This window comes from Sprattus sprattus (genome assembly GCF_963457725.1).
Source record: "Sprattus sprattus genome assembly, chromosome: 4".
NCBI classification, from domain to species: Eukaryota; Metazoa; Chordata; class Actinopteri; order Clupeiformes; family Clupeidae; genus Sprattus; species Sprattus sprattus.
Window position 1 is genome coordinate 21861970 of NC_137923.1, and position 26416 is coordinate 21888385.

At 41.6% G+C, this 26416-nt stretch overlaps 2 protein-coding genes across 2 annotated transcripts; one reads left to right on the forward strand and one right to left on the reverse strand.

Annotated features, from left to right (window-relative positions):
* Window positions 1–937: 937 nt before the first annotated feature.
* Window positions 938–20789, reverse strand: suclg1 (succinate-CoA ligase GDP/ADP-forming subunit alph). The gene is made up of 9 exons (XM_080837135.1): window positions 20706–20789; window positions 18552–18652; window positions 17123–17239; window positions 14773–14985; window positions 13937–13994; window positions 13187–13270; window positions 12866–13017; window positions 3461–3649; window positions 938–1379 (listed from the first exon to the last, which is right to left on the reverse strand). Exons 1-9 carry the CDS (start codon window positions 20737–20739, stop codon window positions 1353–1355), a joined length of 975 nt encoding a protein of 324 aa, XP_080693261.1. The 5' UTR covers window positions 20740–20789; the 3' UTR covers window positions 938–1352.
* A 2508-nt stretch (window positions 20790–23297) lies between these two features.
* Window positions 23298–26085, forward strand: cisd2 (CDGSH iron sulfur domain 2). Its single transcript, XM_080836763.1, has 3 exons — window positions 23298–23436; window positions 24752–24963; window positions 25313–26085. Exons 1-3 carry the CDS (start codon window positions 23334–23336, stop codon window positions 25400–25402), a joined length of 405 nt encoding a protein of 134 aa, XP_080692889.1. The 5' UTR covers window positions 23298–23333; the 3' UTR covers window positions 25403–26085.
* Window positions 26086–26416: the final 331 nt, after the last annotated feature.

The window sequence follows — 26416 nt, forward strand, 5'->3', positions numbered from 1 at the left end:
TGGTCCAATGACGTTCTCTGAGAGGTTCAAAGATAGCTGTAGTCATAGCCTGGGACAAAACTTGACAGTGCATAATCAACCAGTATGCAGCACACACACACACTGATAAACGCCACATTTAACGACGAACCCACAATTCAGTAGATGTTATTATCGTAGTCTACTTACATCGAAACTTGATTCATTAAACCCAGTTCATTAGATCCATTTCGCAGTGTGGCTTGCTATATACTTCTAAGATTGCTGAAATCTCAGTCTGTAGGTGCCTCAGGTTAACTGGCATAAACACACTTGACATCCCAGGAAGCCCACTGAGGCATTAAGGTCCTCGTGTCATCTCAAGAAATAAAAATAAAAAGGACAGCCCACCAGGGTTTCTTACAAGACAAAAAATCAAGTGCAAAGTGTACTTCAGTTCAGACCTAAGTAAAGACCGACACAATCACCTTACAGCCTAAATGCAGCCCTGTAGCAACACTATGCCACTATTTTCCATTTACACAGACATGTGAAGGACAGAGTCGTTCCCACAAGCCAGCCAAGATATGCGCTGTGAACAGTAGTTATGTGTTCCGGGACAGAACTCTTTGTGAATATAAAAATAAAATGTTCCAGTGCACAACTATGGTAACCAAATGTCTCCAATTGACAAGCTTTTGAGAGTACCAGCAAGGCCTTTTAGTGCTGCTTTAAAATACTAGTGCTAGAACTTGAACACAGACTTGACCATTCTGAAGGCAGGGAAATTATACCAATCCTTTGACTTCCATGTAGTTTGATGTATTTCTCTGGCCTCTAAAGGAGTGTGTGTGCGTGTAGCTGGTTTATCTAAGCCTGATCTTGAATGTGTGGGCTGCCTCAGGGCTCTGGTGAGCAGAGCTCTGCCAAGGTGGACAGGGCGAGCGTGTACCGAGATGAAAAATGCTACAACAAGAGCTTGGAACAAAAGAATCTGTATTTCAGGACAATCACAGTTCATGACGGTGGACCAGTGACAGTAGATGGAAACAATACAGTGCAGCTGGTCAGCAGTCTGACTCCATATTTTAGAAAGCACTGCATAGTTCACATTAATGTTGTGGATAAAATGGTCTACATATATATTTACTGTGCTGTACAGGTGCTGGTCATAGTTTAATGAAAACAATCAAACTATTGTGGTTTTATATTTATTTCCTCTGGGTTAATACGAGACTTACAAATGAACTCAAGAACATATTTTATATACTGAAAATGTGGATTGTATCGGAGGCTTGGTGTAGTATATTTTGTAAGGGCACGTCTTCAGAATGGCAGAGGGTAGTCATGTCGTCTTCTTCAGAGAGCCTTTTACTCAGATGTCATTAGACGTCTTAAAGCATCTTCCTCTTCTCAAACTCCTGCATGGAGACGGAGCAGAGAAAGGCATCAGTAACATTCAGAACAGCCACCACAGACAGGTTACATACAAGTCTGCCGAGTTGAAAATGCTACTGTTCTAAACTATTTCAACCCCCTGCTCCCTCGTTGTTGTTGTTGTTGAAATACTCTAATCGTTAAACTACTTTCAGTTATCAGTAGCTGTTTGGGCAGTAACTCAACTCCATCAGGTCACATGCTGCTCAGAAAGCACATGTGCTAGTTCACCACCACTAACCAAAGTAGTCATGATATTCTGCCATAATTTGGTCGTACAGGGTTGCTATATTCATCATCTCACACAATAGCAACTGCCACAACTATTCACACTGTGAGTGGATAATGGGCTCAGCGGAGACAGTACTGCTATTAGTGTGTTGGAGAGTTTCCTAACACAACCTTTCAAATGGTTCCAATCAAACAGGTGCAAACCAAATCTCTCTGTCTTGTCTTGCACTACCACAAGAACCCAAGACATACAAGGAAAACAAGGAAACGTACTACAACTTCTATGCAAGTGAGCATAAAATTGCTTGGAACTGATGTGACATTTAAACATATAGCCAACAGTTCTTCAGAACAGCGTGAGGTTGAAATAGAGTGGTAATGGCAGCCAGCCATCTGAACAATCAATTCACAAAATCTAAGCGCTGCAATCAAATGTGTGGTAAGGAGTGAAAAAAAAAATCCCCACATTTGAATACAGCATAATTAATTCTTTCCCTGAAAATACACAATCACAGCAAATGCCATGCATCAAGGCACAGGGAAGAGGCTCAAACTGAGGAGCAGCCATTTCTGCAGCTCTATTGCTGATTCTGGGGTGCCACCTAGTGGGCATGATTAGAACTATTTCACTGACGCAGAGGCAGAACTATTTCACTGACGCAGGCAGAACTCAACCGCAATTCTAAAGATGTTTGATATGTCTGAATCGGTGTTCCGAAAGCACTTGAGATGCCCCTCAGTACCACAAAGTAAATGAGGCCTACAGTGTGCCCATTTTCAGTTTTCTGTTCCCTGCGTGTGTGTGGGCTTATGCAAGACTGCGTGTTAGGATAAGGCTGTATGCTTCTTTGTGCCCAAGTCTGGAACTATAAATTCTTAAACCTCTTTGGAAGTAGCATCGGAGATCAATGGTAGGCAGAATGAACACATGTATTGTCAGGACCTAACCGTGTGTACACCACTACTGTCCACTGGCAACCAAGAGTGAGGATGAGCCATGAGAAGAAATGACACTGTGAGAACCAGCAAAAACCAATAAGAGCCAATGAACCACTGTTTCCACGCTCACACATTACGGCGGGCTGATTCAATCGGCCAGTGTGTTTAACAGAGATGTATGAACACAATGGGCTGCAAAATTAACCAGGAGGAAGAGCATTTTTCATCATTACTGGCAATGATTACGAGGGGGGGTGGGGGGCTGGAGGAAAAAAAAGCTGCGTGGTTGACGGAAAGAGGGGCGCGCTTGCTCCTGCCTATAATGAACGCAGTGATGAATGGGCGTAATGCGCCCTTTCAATTTTTATCTTCTTTTATCTTGTTAAAAAAACCTTGGGCTATGACGACACAGAGAGCATCTCTGGTGTCTTCATTTTTACCTGCTGGCATTACTGCTTACTGAAAAACTCTGTTCATTACTAGGGCTCCTGTCTTATAATAGTATTGTTACTATAATAACTACTACTTTTACTTCTATTGTTATTTCAGACATGATCTTCCATATTTCAACTCAAGGAAGGAAGGAAGGGTTAGCGAGAAAAAAACAGGTGTTCCTGGGAATGGGATGAGGGTTCTGGGTTTGACAAAGATCTAGATCTCTCACTTCTCTGCCATGTTAGCTACATGGGCAGATAAGTGAGAGCCAGTGCTAACCCTGTGGGAATGGGCAGAGAAGTGAGAGCCAGTGCTAACCCTGTGGGAATGGGTGTCTGGCTAGACACCAGGGGAACAGGAGGAGAGGGAGAGAGAGATATGGCGGAAATTAGTGTGTGTGAGTGTGTGTGGGGCAGGTGGGAGTACAGGATGAAATTAAGAGAAGACAGCGTTTTTGTACCTTAAAAATAGTGCTTCCCAGCTGAGCGGGTGACATGCTCACCACCACTCCGGCTGCCTGCAGCGCTGCGATCTTCTCTTTGGCTCCACCCTTACCCCCTGCGATGATGGCGCCGGCATGACCCATCCTCCTGCCAGGCGGGGCGGTGAGCCCAGCAATAAAAGACACCACCGGCTTGGCATTAGGACCCTGTGGCACGAGACAGGAAAAGGTGCATGAATACGAGAGAAAAAGTTAAAAGACATAAAAGGCACTGGGTCAAACGAGGTCACCTAATAGCCAGCAGCAGCTCTTCACACCTCCATGTAAAAAGATTGACACTCAGAAGAAACAACTGAAGCCAATTACAAAGGGGTGCATAGACACCAGAAAGATAACACCGTCTAGTGTGCTTGTAATTCATTGATTATGTATATATATATTTATTATACGGCTCTTCAGAATGTTCCAAAAAGTACCGTTGATTTGAATGGGCCATCCCAACGTTCTACCCTACATTATTTCCTGCCAACAGGCCGCTGCAAAAAGATAATGACCGCTGTCCTTGGCAACGGGTTTTGTGCTTCTAATTGACCTCTTTCATATCATTCCGCAAGAAGTTCGGTCATTTTAACGTAACAGACTCATGGTAATTTGAAGTCAGCAAGTAATGGGTTGCTAGGCAACACCTGAAACTTCAAAGTTCTATTAATTTGCTTGAAGAACTATGTATTTCTAAACGGGACTCATGAAACTTAATCATTAAAAAGAGGTATGTTGGAGGAATGTCTTCTATCGTTTTTGGCAAGTAACCATATAATAAGCGGGATAATAATCCGTCTGCGTGTCGGGGTGTTGTTCGCCCCGTCGGGATTTATTTTTGGATAATGACCTCCGGACAATGCATTATCCCTTACACACTCACACACACACACACACACACCTCTGAATGGAGTGGGAGAGAACTGAGGGTAGCTCAGGACAGTGTTTTAATACAATCTCACTGTGGCGGTAATTAGTCATGTCTGAGGTGATTAGGTGCCTGGATGTTTCTACAGCACATTGATGGATGGAAGTGTGGATCCTGTTGTGTGAAAGCCAATATTTCATCCCTAGGAATATCATCAACATAATCAGACTCAGCGTGAGGTGCAGTTTGGTCCAGGCTTTCACACAAGAGGCTGAAACAGGAGGGGCCTTAATGCTCACCGCAAAACTTTTTAATGTTTTATGTAGAGGGAGAGAGAGTATGTAGCCTATAGTAAAAAAAACAACACACAAGAGAGACAGAATGACCAACAACTTTCCGAAGACATCTTTTTAAACCAGCTTTGCAAAAAACGAATCTGTAAATACACCTGCACCTGGATCATTCTACCACTTAAACCCTTTTCTCTGAGGGGACACAACGTGGTGGGAGCCAGCGCCGTATTCCAGCTTACTGGTGCTTTGATGAATGAACCGCCCCACTGCGAAGCCAACGCTTAAATCTACCTAAACAGGTTGGAGCATAATTAGGCAATTAATTTTCATTCCCCACAGAGGTTCACCCCTCGTACATAAAAGGAGTTAAATTAGCTTTATAATTCCTTTCTTTGTTCTTATTGTCAGTGGCGGGGCTGTGTGACTTTAATTACGAACACGGAGCAGGCGGCTGTGCCCACACCTTTACCCAGTGGAGTACAGGACTGGAGGGGGTGGGAGGGGGCTGCGGTTGGCGGGCGGGCGGGCGGGCGGGCGGGCGGAGCGTTAATCTTGTACGATTAAGAGACCAACCGGTGAGACAATTACAAGCCCCTGGCTGCAGATCTGTGCAGCATCAGAGCTTCACTCCTTTTCTTCTTAGTTTGTTCTTTCTTGTTTTTTTTCCCCTCCTGAATTACGCAACCCCCGAAATAAGAAAAATGAAAAAAAAAAAATCACTGCGCTCGACAGCATGGCATGGGACTTAAGCTAAATGAATTAAAAGGGTTTAATGCAACGACTGTGGAGCACCTGAGAGAGAGTGTCGAGAGAAGGGGGCAGACACGGTAAACCTGGAGGATTAAGTGGGGACCCAGTGTTTTCATGCCGGTTTAGGCAGCAAGCCCTTCACCTTGCTGATTATGCTGCAAACACGCAGTGGAAGGTCTTAGGTCTGAGTGTGCATCGCAACGTTAAGTGTGGATCGCGATCGACTGCGTCTGAGAAAGAACAAGTGAACCTGTGAACGCTAAGAGCTGAGGGGATTAGAGTGGGGTGGTAAGCAGGTCACGGCAAATGGTTCACATGGTGGCTGACTCACTGTCAGGGAGAAAAAGATAGAGAGAGACGAAGGGATGAGGTGGGGCAGGGAAGAAAGGGAAGAATGCTGACCATTGCGAAAGATCACACATTACAGACAAATCTGACCTCTGAACTCACTTAACGCCGCCTGTGATATTCGCTCAAGTCCTCACCAGCCAGGGTGTTTGTAGACCTTGTCAGCAATTAGCATGTTTACTTCGCTCATTAGCATGGTTAGCTCCAAAGTGCCTTATGACCTGCCTCTTACTCCTCCTGCAAAGAGCACTTAACCCTGCCCGTCACTAGATTGCCTCTGTCCAACCCCTGTCCGCCTCTGCACGTCAATACTGCTGTGGACAAGAAAATGTAACTGGCAAGAGATAAATCTTTCTAAGCAAAATTCAATACATGTAATGTGGCATGACCGTTCATTGATCCAGTCTCGCCTCATATTGCTACGAAAAATCACTCTAAAAACCCTCCGTGGGGAACGTTTTCATTATCTTAACGAGAGGTGTCTGCCATAATGTGCTGACGGAACAGTCTGGGATTTAAAAATGTCGCCAATCAGACCCCAACAAGTCAATCTCATTTTGCCAGACTGGGGCTAATAAGTCATCCTGAAAAATAGGTTCTCTGATGACTTTCACACACTGTGCCCAAAACTCTGAAACCATCATCAATTTCTCTTCACCTCCTCCATGTTAATGAGGGTGTGCATGTAATGACAAGTAATTGAGGTGACATCACCCATTAAGCAAATGGTCCAAAGATTAGACTCTTGACACCCCTGAGCCCCACACACTCAACAGCAGTGGAGCCCCACGAACAGTGAGGAGAAGGCACAGCTCGGTAATGCTGCCCATGCTGCTGGAGGCGCAAAGACTTAAGGTCACCCGTGCAAATAAAGATAAGGTTCAGTGGAAACACTTAAAATCATGCAGTGGTTGTCTTTACCAGCTTGAGCATTGGAGCCAGGTGCTCTAGTCTCAAAGCTAAAAGACCCTGTCGCTAATGCACTTCAGACACCTTGAGATGTTTACACTGAAAAGACCAACAAGTAAACGTCAGCTACACAGGCACAAACTGTATCCTTTAGGGAGACCACTACTCATTGTGCCATACATTTGTTTTTGTAATGCAGTTAAGAGTTTTTCACTAATCTGTAGCATTCTAAGGAAAGCAGTCTGGAGTTAAGACCTAAGAAATTGTGGGGGTATAAGCTTCTAGTTTTAAATATGTAAAAGCCTCTAAATGCAGACCTGCATTAACAGAACTACACACACTGCTCAATGTTACTTCCGGTGTTCGGCAACAGTAACAAAGTCTCGATGCAGCTGTATATTTCAGAAAAAGCAAAAAATAGTGCAAGTCTGTATAACCGCTGACATTTCACTTTAAGAAAGGCACTGTTTCTGGCTGGCTTGTCACAACTGATAATGCAAACAGTGTGGAGCATCCCAGACCAGAAAACTCACAAACCTCTCCAACTCCCTCTCTCAAACCACAAAGTGTCTCACTACACACTTTAACATGGTCTCATCAGCTGACAGCACACATTAGCTTCAGAGACGAGCCTGAAAGCCAATCAGAATTTAAGCATCCAGTGACCATCCAGAATTACAGAACCTATGAGAAGCCACTGTAAGCTACATTTTTTCTAGCTGCTAAAATTTGTGCACATTTTCCTTGATTGTGCCGCCGAGAGTGTTAAATTGAGCCCTCAAAGTGTGTTTTGTGTGCTCCTGTGTTGTCATTTTTCTACATTTCTATTCAAAATGAAGTTAATTACACACCCTTAATCATGATTGTGTAGTGACCGCTGTTAAATTGCTGCATGACGCAGGCTGGGGGCACACCTGTGGCTTATTGAATTCAAATGGGCTCTATGTTTACTTGCTGGTGGGGTGAGAAGGACAGGATCACAAGGGCAGAGAGCGGGAGAGGAACAAGCGCCTTGGAACTGTCGATAATTCACGGTCAGTTTCTGTTCTGTGGAAAACTGAGAACCTGATCCCAATTTTTGAGCGAGTCAGTGTGTGGTTTGCTACTTTTGCCTGGATATTTACAGGACTAGCCACACTGAGTACACCATTTTGGCCTGGACATTTCAAGCATCAGCCAGACTGGTTAGATTAGGTTAACAGCCAGTCCCTTCCCTTCCCATAAAGCAGCCACAGAGGAGTAGATTAGGTTGAGATAGCCCCTGGTTGGGGTTGATAGCCAGTCCCTTCCCTTCCCATAAAGCAGCCACAGAGGAGTAGGCTAGGTTGGTTTAGCCTGGGTGTGGGTGTTTAGCATGTGGGTGTTTAGCATGTGGGTTGGTGGTAGTGTGGGCCATATACAAGCCTTTATATATATATACAGCCGCGGAAAAAATTAAGAGACCACTTCAAAATGATCAGTTTCTCTGGTTTTACTATTTATTGGTATGTGTTAAAGTAAAATGTACATTTTTGTTTTATTCTATAACCTACTGGCAACATTCCTACCAAATTTCAAATAAAAATATTGTCATTTAGATCATTTATTTGCAGAAAAATGACAATTGGTCAAAATAGCAAAAAAGATGCAGTGTCTTCAGATCTCGAATAATGCAAAGAAAACAAGCTCATATTCATTTTTAAACTACACAATACTAATGCTTTAACTTAGGAAGAGTTCAGAAATCAATATTTGGTGGAATAACCTTGATTTAAAATCACAACTTTCATGTGTCTTGGCATGCTCTCCACCAGTCTTTCACATTGCCGTTGGGTGACTTTATGCTACTCCTGGCGCAAGAATTCAAGCAGCTCGGCTTCTTTTCATGGCTTGTGACCATCCATCTTCCTCTTGATCACATTTCAGAGTTTTTTTTTATGGGATTCAGGTCTCGAAATTGGGCTGGCCATGACAGGGTCCTGATCTGGTGATACTCCATCCACACCTTTACTGGCCTGGCTGTGTGGCAAAAAACACTTCTCAGAGTTGGGGAACATTGTCAGAGCAAAAGGAAGCAAGTTTTTCTTCCGGGACAACGTTGTACTTTGCCTGGCTGAGGTTTGTAAAAGACCAATTTCACAGTAGGTGCAAGACTCTGTGGCTTGTAGGCCTCTCCAGGTCTCCGTCTAACCATCAGACGACCATGTGTTGGGCAAAGCTGAAAATTGGACTCATCAGAGAAGACGAACTAGGAGACCCTCCAGTCCGCTTTGGTTCAATCCTTATGGTCTTTTACAAACCTCAGCCAGGCAAAGTACAACGTTGTCCCGGAAGAAAAACTTGCTTCCTTAGGACCCTGTCATGGCCAGCCCAATTTCGAGACCTGAATCCCATAAAAAAAAACTCTGAAATGTGATCAAGAGGAAGATGGATGGTCACAAGCCATGAAAAGAAGCCGAGCTGCTTGAATTCTTGCGCCAGGAGTAGCATAAAGTCACCCAACGGCAATGTGAAAGACTGGTGGAGAGCATGCCAAGACACATGAAAGTTGTGATTTTAAATCAAGGTTATTCCACCAAATATTGATTTCTGAACTCTTCCTAAGTTAAAGCATTAGTATTGTGTAGTTTAAAAATGAATATGAGCTTGTTTTCTTTGCATTATTCGAGATCTGAAGACACTGCATCTTTTTTGCTATTTTGACCAATTGTCATTTTTCTGCAAATAAAAGATCTAAATGACAATATTTTTATTTGAAATTTGGTAGGAATGTTGCCAGTAGGTTATAGAAAAAAACAAAAATGTATATTTTACTTTAACACATACCAATAAATAGTAGAACCAGAGAAACTGATAATTTTGAAGTGGTCTCTTAATTTTTTCCGCGGCTGTATATCTATGGTGTGGGCTACTAGGTTCATGGGGAATCTGTAAGCATTGACGTTTTGTGCAACATTCTTCCCATAGTTCTTAAACATATAGCAATATCATGAGTTGCTAGCATTGCCAATATTTGGTTTTGTAGGTCTTCCCCAAACCAAAGTACATCCTAATCAGATCCATGTTTTGTCGCTAACAAAGTGGTGCACAGATTCATTATAAAAGGGAAAGTGACATGCACAGTTCTTGATGCTGGTCTCTGACCTGTATGGCCTAGTGTAGTTAACCCCATCTAAACAGACGGTAAGCCAATGTTTTTGTCAAGTGAACAGGCCAGTGTAACACTGACTATTCTTTACTTCCAGATATAATATTTTTTTTTCCCTGTCTGCTGTTGAGAAAATTAGCTCACTATTTCTCTTCCTTCTGCTGCCGTCAGTGCTTTAAAGGTTCGCTTCCACCTAGGGGTGTGTGATTTGGCCAAAATCTTCAAGGTATTGGACATTTTATATCGCGGTTACGGTATATACAGGGGCAGTGCATCCCATTGGGCAAGTCGGGCAGTTGCCCAGGGCCTCGGCCACCAGGGGGCCTAGTAGTTTTTACGTTCTTTTTTTTTATATAATTAAAATAAATCACTTGTCCTGGCAAACGAATGACAATTCATAATAAGCATGAGAACACGATTATTTTATTTTAATTATCAGCCTAAAATGTATCTTAAATCCATCATGGAACAAATTAGTCCAGGTCACGTGACATTTATGTCACAGACAATTTTTGTGTGGTGACGTGTGTGGTTGCAAAGTTAAGCATGAAACGATTTCTAAGTGGCAGTGAGAAAAAAAAGAGGAAAAGGGAGGATGAGAAATTCAGGGAGAAATGACCCAAGGTAAAACAATATTTCCAATCAGAAATTTGTCCATGGCAGTGAAAGAAATTTCTAATAATGTTTCAAGTGCTGTTGAGCCAAGTTTAGCTAACGCTAGCAGCAGAAGACAACAGCTAATACAGCACAATTAGCTGTAATACAATACAAACAGTGAGCCATAATCTACCACAGCTGCCCATATCCGGGACAGCGACACTTGCACTGAGGCACATGATCCTGCCATGGTCATCATCACTGCTCAAGCACAGCTGGATGATAACGAGAACAGTGATGTCAACAATGTGAATAATGTAATATTCACACAGAATATTATTTGATATGTTCCTGTTGGCCAATCAGGGTGCTTCATGATTTATACGTTTCATTCCTACTGCGCATCCTCAGTGTATGTTCAGAGTGAGACGTGACACAGCTAGGTCACACATTATGTTACTCCCGCATCTGTATTAATAAAATACCGTTTATAGCACGTCGGTGTGCTCCTGATTTTGTACATACAGTACGAAACAAGACAAGTAACAACAATGGTTGTGATACAGTGATCAGTGACGACCCACTATTATGGCGTGACAAATTATTATTAAAATATGCCAATGGACCCTGGTATGGCAATGGCACGGAGGCGATTCTCCATATTTAAAGTCATTGTAGCGCCCCAATTTTTTTCAAGCTGTTAATTTGAAGTAAAACTGCTTATCCTAACCCTAATCCTGAAGTATAATTGTTGCATACTGTTGCTTTAAGTGTGTGTGTGTGTGTGTGTGTGTGTGTGTGTGTGTGTGTCTGGGTTGGTGTGGGGTTGGAGGGGATTGGTGCTTTATTCCGTAAGTAGTCCGGTCATTTAACGTTAGCAAGTAATGGGTTGCTACGCAACATCTGAAACTTTATAGTTCTATTTGTCTGAAGAAACAATTTATTTCTAAGCGGAAATCACAAAACGGCAACAAAATCGTTTAAGAGGTACTTTGGAGGAATATCTTCTATCATGTTGGCGAGTAACTGTATAATAAGCCAGATGATATATATGGTATAGCTTTGAGGTCATTATCTAAAAATAAAACAATTGGATTTCAAAATAAGAGTATACCGCGGTTGAAACGGTATAGCCAAATCTCTCCCAGTAGACACATTTCTACCGTTGCACGGTAAATACAACAGTCATACCGCCCAGCCCTACTCCCACCTGTTAGATCTGAATCATCCCACGCCACTAGCACAGCACAAATGAAATCACAGAGACCCTGTTTATGAACATACAAGGGTAGTTACACTGTGGTCAATCCTGCTTGTTTTGCACTAAGTCCATGTATCATACAATTAAAGGAGCAGTGCTGGATATTCAAAGACAACAGAACAAAGGGCTTCTGATACTTCAGTACACCCCATGAGAACAGGCAGTCAGCACAAAATAATAAGAGATGTTACTTCTCTTTATCATCTTAATCTTTAAATATTTCCTGCCGTTCCCATGGAGCACTACAGAACCCCCCCCCCCAGCCAAATATGGCTCTACCTCCATGTAGCCTGCTAACCCCGCGGAGCACAACTTGACCCTGCCGCTGCGAAGGCCCTGCGCTAGCAAAGGCTGATGAGTTATGATAGCCTGCTTCTGTTCAGAGGTCAGAAAAGGCCAGGGATCAAAAAAGTGAGACCTGAGGGAGTCTTACAGACTGGGTAAAAATGATGGGGAAACAAAACAAAAACACACAGAAGGGCCAGTGAAACCAAATTACCATATTAGTTTGATTATAGCTGAGACTAGCGCCTTCTGAGGAGACTGAATGCAAGCAATCTGGTGAGACTGTAAACCATCAGCACATAGATCTGGAGAGGTGTTAATTAGCATTGCCATCTCATTTTGATCAGAAAAGAAAGCAGGCATTTTCAGCAGTTATGCTCTTAGACTGGGCTGGGAGAGACTCTTACAGAGTTATGCTCTAAAACCACGTCCACACTTAACCTGGATTATCTGAATCCACGTCCAGCCAGTAAGACTTACAGAGTTATGCTCTAACACTGGGCTGGGAGATACTCTTACAGGGTTATGCTCTAAGACTGGGCAAGGGAAGACTCTTACAGAGTTATGCTCTAACACTGGGCAAGGAGAGACTCTTACAGAGTTATGCTCTAACACTGGGCAAGGAGAGACTCTTACAGAGTTATGCTCTAACACTGGGCTGGGAGAGACTCTTACAGAGTTATGCTCTAACACTGGGCTGGGAGAGACTCTTACAGGGTTATGCTCTAAGACTGGGCTGGGAGAGACTCTTACAGAGTTATGCTCTAAGACTGGGCAAGGAGAGACTCTTACAGAGGTATGCTCTAATACTAGGCTGGGAGGGACTCTTACAGGGTTATGCTCTAAGACTGGGCTGGGAGAGACTCTTACAGAGTTATGCTCTAAGACTGGGCAAGGAGAGACTCTTACAGAGGTATGCTCTAATACTAGGCTGGGAGGGACTTACAGAGTTATGCTGTTTCAGGTACTCAGAGGCCTTCTCCTCTGCATTCCCACCAATCTCTCCAATCAGGATGATCCCCTCAGTCTTTGGGTCGTTCAAGAACACCTCCAAGCAGTCAATGAAGTCTGTGCCGTTGAAAGGATCGCCTCCGATACCTGACATCAGAGAGAGAGAGAGAGAGAGAGAGAGAGAGAGAGAGACAGAGAGAAAGATTGGTCAGTCAGACAAGAGACTGTATACTACTTTCATACTATCCACCTTCCTTGTGTGATGCATAAACACATCACGCTACACCAGACTAACTTTGACAACATGCTTCCATACCAATACAGAGAGACTGCCCCAGGCCGACTTGCGTAGTCTGATGCACGGCTTCATATGTGAGGGTGCCAGACCTGGAGACAATGCCTGCAGAGGACAAAAAACATCAACATTTGCACATTGACAGAAACATACACTCATGCAACAAGGATACATTAGGCAGTACAATATTTCCCTACGATGAGACACAAAAAGCTGACACATAAGGAGATTTCTGCAAACCATGCCCTGCTGTTTTTCATCAGTTGCTGTCGCTTTTCATGCATAAAATCAGTGCTGCTCTAAACGCCCAGTTGCCTTGCCTTTCCTCAAAGGACATCAAAGCATTTGTATTCCTATCTGAGTGCTTTGTCCATGGCTCGCCCTTCCCCACAGGGCATAGGCCTAGCTTATCAAACAGTAGCTAGAGCACTCAAGTAGAAAAGTGCCACTCTCTCCCTGATGCTGAGTCACACATTCAAGCTGGTGTAAAAATGGTAACATACATTCATGGCAGCAATCATTTTGTTTGTTGGTTCTTTGAAGGGTTGGAATGAATAAAGCCAAAGAATTTTCACATATTCATGCCACTACAAGCCTATTACCTACATTCATCTCCTAAAGATCAGTCACTGTCAAACACGCGCCCCTGTTCCTCAAAGTTAAATGAGTCAACAGTTCAAGTATAGATAGATTTCAGAAACTGTTTCAAACATGTCAGAGCTCGGACCCTTTATTCAAAAACTGCCAGAACAAACAAATAACCTTGCTTACCAATCCTTCCTTTCTTGTGAATGTGGCCTGGCATGATTCCAATCTTGCATTCTCCAGGCTGTCAAGGTGAAGGGACAAATACAGAAAGGACATGGAAATTACTTTTGAAGAAACGTATTGTGAACGCAACACACATTTAAACCCCTCTGTTACCGTGGGTCAACGACGATTTTGCCCCAGTAACCAGAGTAGCACTATGTGAGCCTAAAGCTAGACACATCAAACCGATATCATAGAACTAGCGCAACACAGGCTGACTGCGTCGCCTCATGTTTCCAGTGTCAAAAGGATGACAAACATGAAAGAACGAACGGCGATCAAGGCTTAGTGTTGCGTCGCCAAACAGTCACATTTCATTCAGTCACACAGTCACAACATACAGTAAAGACGACAGCAAATGGCCAACTAGCATGTATATTCTGCTATAGTAATTCACAGCTGTATTTAAGTGTAAAGGAGAGTTATTTCACTCCTTGGATACACTGGGGTTCAACAGACTTTAAGCATTTGCATTCACAGGATCATGAACACTAAACTGACACAGCACGTATTTGTTTTTGAGATATGTTTTTGTTCTGTATCATGTCTTGTTAACCAGTCATGTTCTTGTACAGTGTACTTCTTGTCTGAGGGATATAATACGACACAACATTTCTTCACTGCACTCGTTGAATTGCCAATCAGTGTGATCTCTCTCTCATCAACATGCTCAATCGCCCGAAAAGCTGCCAACAGGGGCCCGACTAGTGCCAATGGTGCGGGACACACAGCAAACACGAAGGGCCGAGACGCTCACAGACGTCCTGAATGGTGGAGTGCAGGGGTGCAGTGCTTACGTTGATGACCCCGGGGCAGTTGGGGCCGATGAGGCGGGTGGTGCTCTGGCGCAGCAGCCTGTGTTTCACCTTCACCATGTCCTGCTGTGGGATCCCCTCTGTGATGCACACGACCAGAGGCATCCCAGCATCGATTGCCTCGATGATGGCTGCCCCCGCAAAGGGCGGAGGGACGTAGATCACTGTTGCATGGGCTCCAGTAGCCTCCCTTGCCTGACAGATATGAGAAAGAAGGGAAAAGATGGAGACAAATAAAGGGGTCAATTAACTTGTATATCAGTGGTCAAACAATTGATCACATCAGAAATAATATAATGTGTAACTTTTGCATGCACAAATATAAGGTATATATACACTGCTCAAAAAAATTAAAGGAACACTTTGAAAACACATCATATCTCATTGTGAAAAAAAATTAAGTTGGATATCTATACTGATATGGACAGTTTAATGTCTTAGGAACAAAAGGATGCCACATCTTTGATGGAAATAAAAGTTTTCAGCCTACAGAGGACTCAATTTTAAAGACATCTCAAAAATCATAGTGAAAAGGTTATGTGGCAGGCTAGTCCATTTTGCCAAAATTCAATTTCTGCAACTCAAAATGCTTCTCAATATCTTGTGTGGCCCCCACGTGCTTGTATGCATGCTTGACAACGTCGCAGCATGCTCCTAATGAGGCAACGGATGGTGTCTTGTGGGATGTCCTCCCGGATCTGTCTAAGGGCATCAGTGAGCTCCTGCAAAGTCTGAGGAGCAACCTGACGGCGTCTGATGGACCGAAACATTATGTCCCAGAGGTGTTCTATCAGGTTTAGGTCAGGTGATCGTGAGGGCCATTCAATTGCATCAATTCCTTCATCCTCCAGGTACTGCCTGCATACTCTTGCCACACAAAGCCAGTCATTGTCGTGCATCAGGAGGAACCAGTACCCACTGCACCAGCGTAGGGTCTGACCATGGGTTCAAGGATTTCATCCCGATACCTAATGTCAGTAAGCCTGCGGTTCTCTAGCCTGTAGAGGTCTGTGCGTCCCTCCATGGATATGCCACCCCAGACCATCACTGACCCACCACCAAACCAGTCATGCTGAACGATGTTGTAGGCAGCATAGTGTTCTCCTTGGCTTCTCCAGACCCTTTCACGTCTATCACAGGTGCTCAGGATGAACCTGCTCTCATCTGTGAAAAGCACAGGGCGCCAGTGGCGGACATGCCAATTCTGGTGTTCTATAGCAAATGCCAATCGAGCTCCAGGGTGCTGTGCAGTGAGCACAGGGCATACTACAGGACGTCGCTCCCTGAGGCCACCCTCATGGAGTCTGTTTCTGACTGTTTGGGCAGAGACATTCACACCAGTGGCCTGCTGGAGGTCATTCTGTAGGGCTCGGGCAGTGCTTCACCTGTTCCTCCTTGCACAAAGCAGCAGATATCGGTCCTGCTGATGGGTTTAGGACCTTCTACGGCCATGTCCAGCTCTCCTAGAGTAATTGCCTGTCTCCTGGAATCTCCTCCATGTTGTGGAGATTATGCTGGGAGACACATCAAATCTCCTTGCAACAGCACGCGTGGATGTGCCATCCTGGAGGAGTTGGACAATCTGTGCAACTTCTGTAGGGTTAAGAAATCGCCTCAGGCTCCCAGTAGAGATAATGACTCTAGCTAAAGCCAACACTAATGGAAAACCAGTCGAAATGATCAAGAGAGAGAAACTTGAAATGGCCTCCACATGCAAAACCACCCCTATTTTGGGGGTCGTCTCATTGTTGCCCCTCTAGTGCACCTGTTGTTAATTCCATCAACACCAATGCAGTTGAAACTGATTAACAACCCCCTCTGCTACTTAACTGACCAGATAGGCTAATTATCAAAAAAGTGCAATTGAATTCATGACATACCCTGTTAAAAAAATGTTTGAGCAGTGTATATATATGCATATATACAGACTTTCTATGAACACATTTCAAACAAATGACATCTGAAACTTCCATTTTCATTTAAATCTATCAAAAAAGGTACTGAATCCCTTTGATTTGTTTAAAAATCAAGTTCAATGAAGTTTGAAACCCAGGCGTGCAAATATCACATGCATGACTTCATTTATAAATGAATAGTAATTTGTGACTGCAACATATTTCAATAAGCTTTCAGTAAACACAATATCCCAGCTCAGCTGTCCAGCAAAAGACCCCTTACCCCAAATCCCTAAATAGCGGGCTGTCAGAGACTTTCCTTGTGTGACCTTTAACGTGAGACAGGCAGGACAGCTGCCTGATAATAGACTTTTAAAAGTAGCCTACATAAAAGGAGGCTACTTCAAGAACTTCAAGGAGGCCAAGCTAGCCCTTACCTCCTTCACTGAGTTGAAGACAGGCTGGCCCAGGTGGGTCTTGCCCCCCTTGCCTGGGGATACTCCTCCTACTAACTGTGATCCATAGTCTATGGCCTGCTGGCTGTGGAAGGTGCCCTAGACAAACAGAGGACAGAAAGAGACAGCCAGAAAGAGAGAGAAGATAAAAGGCAGTGAGAGATAGTGACGGAAAGAGAGATAGTGACAGAAAGAAAGAAAGAAAGAAAGAAAGAAAGAAAGAGAACAATATTCTGGTGAGTGTGACTATGAAAGGGATAATTGAGCATACAGTAGCAAGAGAGAAAAGGAAAAGTGGGAGTGATGTCATAAAGAAGACTCACAAAAACACATACTAAAACATGACAATTTCCTCATTTTGCCTGGAGCTTTGAAAAACACACACTGCAGGTGCACAATATAATGGTGGTAAATTATTTCTGTATAACTTTAGTGTCAATCCTCTGATTATAAAAACAACCATCACAACTACATTCTAATTGGTTTTTGAGATGTTCTGTATCATGTCTTGTTAAACAGCCATGTTCTTGTAGTGTGTACTTTTCATCATAGACGTTACATTGCATGTAAATTATGAAAAGAATGTTTACAAACTTGCCTATGGCCAACCACTTACATACAACTGTTGTGTATATGTTTGTGTGACGTTGGCAATGTGCCAGTTTACTGTACTTTAACCAGGACTTGAGCATTAATAGGTGTGGGAATAGAAATTACAAAACATCACACTTTCACATAGTGAACTTTCCTACCAGGCAAAAGACACAATCTATTCAATTAGACCTGATAAAGCCTGAAAGTCAATGTTTAACCCACTTCGTCCTTTGTTCTTAATTGACTACGTTAGAGTTTTGAAACACCACTGATAACCAGGAGGGGTCAATGAACAACATGTCACAACAACAATTAAAAGCCAGGGCAAGAGAGACGCCAATCATCCAGCACATTTCTACTCAATTTTCTTTAGTCAACTTTCCCATGAACACTTTAAACTTCTCCTCAGTCAAAACACATCTGCAAAGCACTCTGCTAATTAAGCTTTTCTCCTCACACCACAAACATATTATATTAGGACACTCAAGTTTAAGGATATGTTCCTTCACAAGCCAGTGAGAAAAGTAAATTGGTGTCAGTGACACTTTCACTGTTGCTTATTCCTTACAATGTTTTTTATTTAGTGATCCAAGTACTCCTTTTTGAGATGACACTCGTAATAAATGTCTCTTAGATTACGATTAGCTCAAGGTCAATAGGGTCAGTGCTAAGCACTGCACAGGCTATTTGCCAAATGATATGACTATGAAACATGACAATTGGTGCATTAACAGATGTAGCCAATGATGAGCATGCTCAAACAGCTTCAACATTTAGCTACAAGGCCAGGACTAAACATAAATGAACAAATACATACCTGCTTCCCAGTGAAGCCTTGGCAAATGACCTTGGTGTTTTGGTCAATGTACAGATGCTTCCTGGAAGCAGTATAACAGTGCCTGACTCCTGTTTGCTGCCCTGTGAACAGAAGCAGAAGAAAATGTTAGAAATGGAATTAAAGACCAGAAGATTTACTGCCCTTGAGTGCAGAGAAACGAGACTGCCCCAAGGTCATTAGAGAGATGTTTAATCTTAGCCAACTGTGCATCCATAAGGGATTCATATTGTGTGCCTCTGTTAGGCTTCGGGGATGAACCACCCACTGAGATTACCTTTGTGTACTAAACGTTTGTTGAGCCAAACAGTGTGCGACTCCTTTGCTATCAAGCTCCAGGGATGAGCCACATCTCAGCATGTTAGGAGCATTTGTTCTGCTACACATATGTTTAAAGCAGAAGTAAGGAGTTTTGGTCTAAAATGAAAAAGCCAACTAACTACAAGGCATGCAAAATCCTTGAACGAGAAACCAAAAGCCCAACTGACACTCATAAAAGCATGGTAACTGGTGTCTTTTGGTGATATAATATTGCTGGCAAGGTCATGCTGTGAAGGCTTTTCTTGGGGTGTTACAGCCTGGAAAATAAAACTACTATCGCCGTATCCGTCCTTCACATGGCCATACATCATCAAAATTAATTTAAAGAGGATACCAAAACTAGTTGCATATAAAACATACCTCAACAAATGAAATGTGTCGTTTTGTGTTGTGGTTATTATAAATGCCTTAAGACTAGAGTGTATTCTAGTGTGGCAGTCAGAGTAGAGTGACAATCATTAGTTTATCCTGCACCCAGGTCTGATAAAGCACTTCTCCCAAAATGGAGATCACAGATCTAGCAGTTCAAAATACAGGTCAGTGTTGCATGTGCACGGACTCTGGCCACCAAAAAGATTTCTTGCCATGAAGGGCTTAGTTACTCTTTATACATACTAGTCTACTTCTGGAACTACATGGAATTACACTATCAGTGTCTGTTGATGTTCTGCACTGGAGTAAACATGTAGAGCTCTATTTTTCACATTTCTAAACAAAACCACTATTTACATGTCAACTTTAAAAACTACTAAAGCAAAATCACACAATTTATTTTCCAAACTTGGCTTGAGCACTTCTGGTGTAATATTATTCTCTTGGAGAGAGGGCACAAAAGAATGACAACAAATAACAGTGAGTTTTCAATAGTGCAGTAAGATAGAATGAGGTTGTGAACGTCTCATGACAGAGTTTTTTCAGTGGGGGAAATAAAACAGAGAAGAAATGTGAAATGAAGTTACTGACAACATTGTTGTTTCCTAATGATCTTCAAATACATTGGGCAAAAATAAACTATAATAATAAATATAGTTTTTAGAACTATTCCCTACTCTGAAAGACCAAATAACAAAAGACAGGGTAAATGAGCAAAAGCTCAAACGAACATATAAAGTAAAAGCAGTAAGAATTAAGAGCAAAGGAATAATAGTAGTACAAAGAGAATGGATGAGAAAAATAAGCAGGTATATGAAACCATAGATATGGAGAACAGAACAAGAAAAATAAGCAGGTACACTACAACAGTCCAGTGTGAAGAAAAGCATGGACTGAATAACGTTGACGTCGCAGAGTTAGTTAACGTTCCCTACCTATGAAAGTATATGTGAATTACTCATTACGTCAGCCACATAACTTGCCAACATCTGACAATCTGACATGACACAATGTATAATGTTATATCGCTAGCTGACTGCATAATTTGTCAATGTTGCTAGTGTTTCTACTAGCTCGCCATTCGTAGTTAACGACCCAGCTAAATGTTCAATGCACTAACCAACCACAAAACAACATTCAATATCGGAATTAGTGGTTAAAACATATCCAACATGACAGCGATTTTGAAGCGAGTGGGTCAAAGTTCAATTATTGGTGGCCTCTAAAAAGACAGGTCAGCTCGAAGTAGCTTGCTAACCAGGCTAAAAGCAATGCAGGCTACTTGCTGACAAGCTAGCTATCCAGCTAGCTGCAGCAGCTGTACGCTATGTCTTTCAACGAAACAAGCCAATAAAACGCCTTACAAATTGTTGTTAACACCAATAACTGATTCAAGCGGTATAACCCGACTGAATTATTTACGACTGAATTTGATAAACTTACAGAGCAGCCTGGCAAACAACCTGCTGTGAGACATCTTCGGTCATTCGCCAATGACACAGGACGGAGATGGACCTAACCGTCTACAGAATGGCTGCCTTCCAAGATGCCTGATTTTATACAGCATACATTTGGATGCTTGTCTTGAAATATTTCACCTCATTATTCATATGTACAATTAATGTGTACATTCACCATTATAAAATAATTAAACGCGACACAAAACTGATTTAAGCACTGGCCACATATGACCCACGGCATTCTGGTACTTGTAGGCTTACCTTGTACACATTTTTGTAGTCATTGATATATCATGAGGAGAGAATCGACAGTAGGCTATTTCTTGATGCCTTAGGAACCTAGTTATAAAAAGTTAACTTAAGTAAACACATTGATCTCCTAAGGATCTGATAGCCGCAATGTGTTGCATATGATACATTTGCAGCATGTGGACTATGAAGTGAGAATAGTTTCAAAATTCACAGAACTAGGCGACAACACTTATCACAAAGGAATGGATACCAATAGCCACTTTGTTTAAAAAAAGACTGGGCATGGGGCTGAGAGTCTAATATTAGAGTTGTACCAAAAGGTATCTCAACATCAGCATTGGCATTGGATGATTTTAAACAGTAGATGGCGTGTTGAATCATTCCAATCCCATCAAATGCAGATTTGATCCAAATTGTATTTTTTTCAATATTAAAGAAAGCATTGATTTGTTTCATCACAGTACAGGCATCTAATTTAGTTTACAGCTCAAAACACATTTGTGTGCAGTACCTCTTGAGGTAAGACACAAGTTAAGAAATTAAGCATGTTAAACTGTCCCCTTGTTGCATCTGTGCCTCTCTCTACCCATCTGTTTGAACAACAGTGTGATCCCCCCCTTCTAGATGGCGTGAAATAAATATTAACACCTACATGTTATCTGTCTAGATTGTTTAGTGTACGCCATAGTTCATACAATGGCGCCATTGTGTATATTAATTAATCAACTAAATAAGTATATGTGCTAACCTACTTAAAAGTGTTTCAAGAGTTTTATTGTAATTGGTGTTTTAGTACTCAAGAAATGGTGGTGAACTCAATAAATGTGACAGGTTAGAAAGGGAGTTTAAATAATTGCACAAATAACCTGTATTTCAGTTTCTTTTTTATCTTTTATTTTGATATCACAAGCACACTGATATTGGGGGTCTCTGTTAGCCCCCCCCTGCCTCCCCTTGTATGGTTCCTCTCTCCCCCTTCCTCTTTCCTGTTTGATGTATGCTGGAATGAGGTATATGGTGGAGTTTCAATGGGATAGATGAATCTAATAAATATTGCCTTTAAAAATAGGCATCTATGTTATGATATATCCTCTTAAAATGTATTATTATTATATGTATAATATATCTGAACTATTTATAAGAAATATCCTGCTGACATATTGTTTATATGATTTTCCTTACATGTGGGGGCTAGCATGTTAAGTGAAGCTAGGAAGCTGGAGACCAAACTATGTTCTGTTGGTGTGCTTTGTAAAGGTGTGATACGGTTTTAACTTATTATTTTTAATGTATATATTACATGTCTGTTTTCTCTTGCCTGTTTGATCTATGCTGGAATGAGCATGTTAAGTAAAGCTAGGAAGCTGGAGACCAAACTATGTTATGTTGGTGTGCTTGTACAGGTGAATAAATATCCATCTTGCGACAGCTGTCCACGAATAAAATATATTATATCTATATATATATTCATCATAAGAAATATGGTAATATATGTATACTGACATTACATCCTCCCAGCCTCCCTCCTGACAGGCAAGTTGACAGGATTAGTTCAATAGGTTTATGACATATGAAACCCAGGTGGTCTGATTCCATGTTTGTGTGACTGTCGTTGGTATGCAATTCCAAGGTGGTAATACTCATGGCATTGACTGCTTAATTCGCCCATGATATGTTGTGTGTGATATAAACACCATATAGACAAAAAGTAGATTTTCACAGTAGGGGGTATTTAATACAACTTGTGAAGTCAGAGACTGACTAACAGCCTATAAACCCATAAGAATAAAGAGACCCAGCAGTATTACATATGACATTGATATGTTGTAAATATGTGTCTGCTATAATAAATGGCTGCTGCCAACAAAGCAACAATGCCATTATTATTATATTCATCATTATTTTGTATTATTATCATTTTTCATAATGTCGTTACCATTGGTAGTTTTGCGAGAAGTATTCATATTTCCTATTTTGTGTAAGTCACTTTAGATAACTGCCTCTGCTAAATAAATATATTTTACCTTGGGTATACACAACAGTTTTTTTTTTCTTTACCGTAGAGAGCCATCGATGTTATTTGTGCCATGACAATGGTTTAAAACTTTCTTACACGTGAAGACAACTTCTCCTTAACAATAGCCAATCATATCGCCCCAACTCTGTATTCTCTTATTGGTTCAATTTCCCTGCGTACCGGTACGTAAGACTTTCATATTCACTGTAACAAGTACGTCCACCTAAACCTCCAGTGAAGTTACAAAGCTCATAGGCTAGTGTTCGTTCTCGGTAAACGACGTACTGACGTTGTACCCCAGGAAATAGCCAACTTCGTGTTACTACAACCTCTTCATTCAAGATGGTTTTAGAAACCATATCTAGGATAATCAAAATCCAGCTTCCAGCCTACCTCAAAAAATTACCCCTACCAGAGACAATAGGAGGTTTTGCGAGATTAACAGGTAAGCAAAGAGTTTGCTTGGCACGGACAAACACAACTCCTAGATACTCTACTTGTCTGCTTGTTCTGATACTTCATAATGCCTACATTTTGGAATCATATAGGTTATGTGAATACTTTCTTAATGCATTCAACCTGCGATATCTTGCACACAGCTGTTTCTATTCCCCCATGCCTGCTTTAACAGATTGTAGCTAGCAGCTAATGAGTTCATATAGTAGGCTATGTGGTTGAAATGCTGTGACGTTAAAGTTAAGGGAAGTAAAGAAAATCATCAAATTCTGCGTAAAAATAATTGATTTCGATTTACGCAAATCTAAAACAAAGGTCTCCGAGGTAAGAAAATAAATAAACTACCCACGTCTGATGCTTTCAGCTGTCTCGGGGACAAGGACAGTACGTTTGACTTTTTGCAAGGTTAACAGCCTACATCTCATACGTTTGACGGCATCACTCCATGGAGTTTGCTGACCTGGATTGGGAATATAGCTGCATGTCAATGCAGGTATTCTAGTCTTCAGTATTGCATTGTTGGTGGAGTCTGAAAAAAAAGCTCGCACTCACTGACCACATCTGCTTTCAACACTATTTAGTTAAGTAGGCCTATAGTATGAGAAACAAAAACCTAGTTAATATGGTCGAATAGAGCAAATCACAAGTTGGAGCAGGACCTACTTTACTAACATACTACATGATGATGTGGTTTAAAGAAAACTCCTTACACCCCTCCCTGAGGTGATATTAAACACGCAGGCTATACTGTAGCGTGCTGGGATGTCTGGAGGAAATCTCAAGAAGCTTCATGCTTCTGCACCAATTAGTGCAATGCCTGGAAGAGCTTTGGGAGTGTTTTGCATGGATGAGGTTCTGTAGTTTGAAAGTGTTGACTGAGGGAGAAAACACTTCTCTATTGGATTTAGATATGGTGCTTTTAATGCTTTTAGTGAACTAGAATGTGTAATTTCAGCTTTTGTCTACTGTATGCAGAGTTTGAGCTCTGGATCTGTAATAGGCCTTGACCAATAAACCTTTTCACATCAATAAACATGGAACATTTTGGCCCACCATGTAATTTAAAAAAAATGTACCTTTAGTGATTATACATATTCAAACAGAGACAAGTCAGATAGCTTTGAGGCCAAACTTTGATCTAGGATGCTGTGAGGAAAACTGGTTCACACTGGCAGTCTAGATATTAGTTTTTCCCATCACCACAGGGCCTACCTTCTGGGGTAGCATTGTGTTGGTCTGAATCCACATCAAAGCATATGTTTTTACATATGACTTGCCTAAATACACTCTCTCCATTACTCCAGTCTCGGAGTGGTTGCGGCTGCTGCCTCTATTGGGCATTCTGGCCCTTCTGGGCTACCTCACCATCCGCCCCTTCCTTCCCAAGAAGAAGAAGCAGAAAGACAGCATCATCAACCCAAAAATCCAAAAGGAGAACCCCCGAGTGGTCAACGAGATCGACATCGAGGACTTGAGTAGCACAAAATCTTACTGCAGGTGTTGGCGGTCTAAGACGGTGAGAGAGATACTTTTTTTACAGGGTTCTCATGGTCTTGGAAATCCTGGAGTTTTAAAATCCCATTTTCCAGGCCTGGAATAGTAATGAAATTCAGCAAATTCAATGAAAGTTTTGGAAAAGTCATGACATTTGATTTTCTCATATAGGTCTATAGGTTTTTCAAAGTTTTTAAATGTGAAAATGTGTGGGAACCTGACCTTGACATCTATCCAATCTATCGAAGTTCTTTGATATTTAGGGAGCAAGATGACTGAGAGACATGGCCCGAGGGCTTATGGTAGTGCAGCCTGTTTTGTGTATGGCAGTCTTATCAGCATTTAATAGGCTGTCCTTGTTCCTGTTTTAGTTTCCTGTTTGCGACAGATCCCACATAAAGCACAATGAGCTGACTGGCGACAATGTTGGACCCCTGGTACTGAAGAAGAAGATTCTATAATCCCTGGCTTTGCTGCAAGGGAGGATAGACCTACAGTACGCATGAGAGAGATGAGCCTTTCTTCAAAGGTTTATATCGCCTTTATTTAGTGAAAGATATGGTCTGTTTTTCATAATATTGTGGCAATTATGTTTTGTAAGGGTTTAAATGTTAAGGGACATTTTGTCTTATTCTCAATTAGGTAAAGTATAGATATCTGGGACAAATAGATTTTTAAGATCCTAGATGTTTGAGTTTCATCTGCTTTTTTTATTTTTATTTTTTACCCATTTCTGTGAAAGTATGACATTCTATTAATGCCTTAAGTTTCAATGTTTTAATGTGCAATATTATTTGACGGGGGGAAAAAATGATGAGCATAAATTCACCATCAACGTGAAGTAAATTCAATGACTAAATCAAGACAGTTTAAAATAGCATTTAATGGAGCACCTACTGACTGGATACTGTAAGAGTCAGTCCTACTTGAATTTACAAATGAGTGTGTTTGTGAGTGTGATGACTTCAGTTCCTGGTTTACCAAGCTCCATCAGTTGCAACTCAATCAGTTTTTGATAACTGGGTATCTAAAACGATACAGGTCACTGACACATTAACCCAGTTCATGCATGAGGTTTGAGTTTTCAAATTTGTGCATCTAATTTTTATTTTGTTTTCAACTCACAGCATGTTTAAGTTATTGTGAACTGTGTATGATTACTTTTTACATTGGAAATCAAGTCTTACTTAATGTTGTTATAGGTATTGCTTAAATGGTCAGAAAATCATTTGTCAATATTGTGCATTCAAAGAAATTGTTAAACTATAACCAAGGAGTGTACCACAGACAAACCTCAAATCACATTACACTTTGTGCCATCTTTTCTACTACTTTCCATTTGCCATTTAGTGTGTTGAGAGTCTGGATTCAACTGCTATTGCAAGCATCTATTTCTTCAGTAACTACTGGTTTGTAGGACACCAACTTAAATATTTTTGACATGATCTATGGGAATCAATTATGCTAAGGCATTT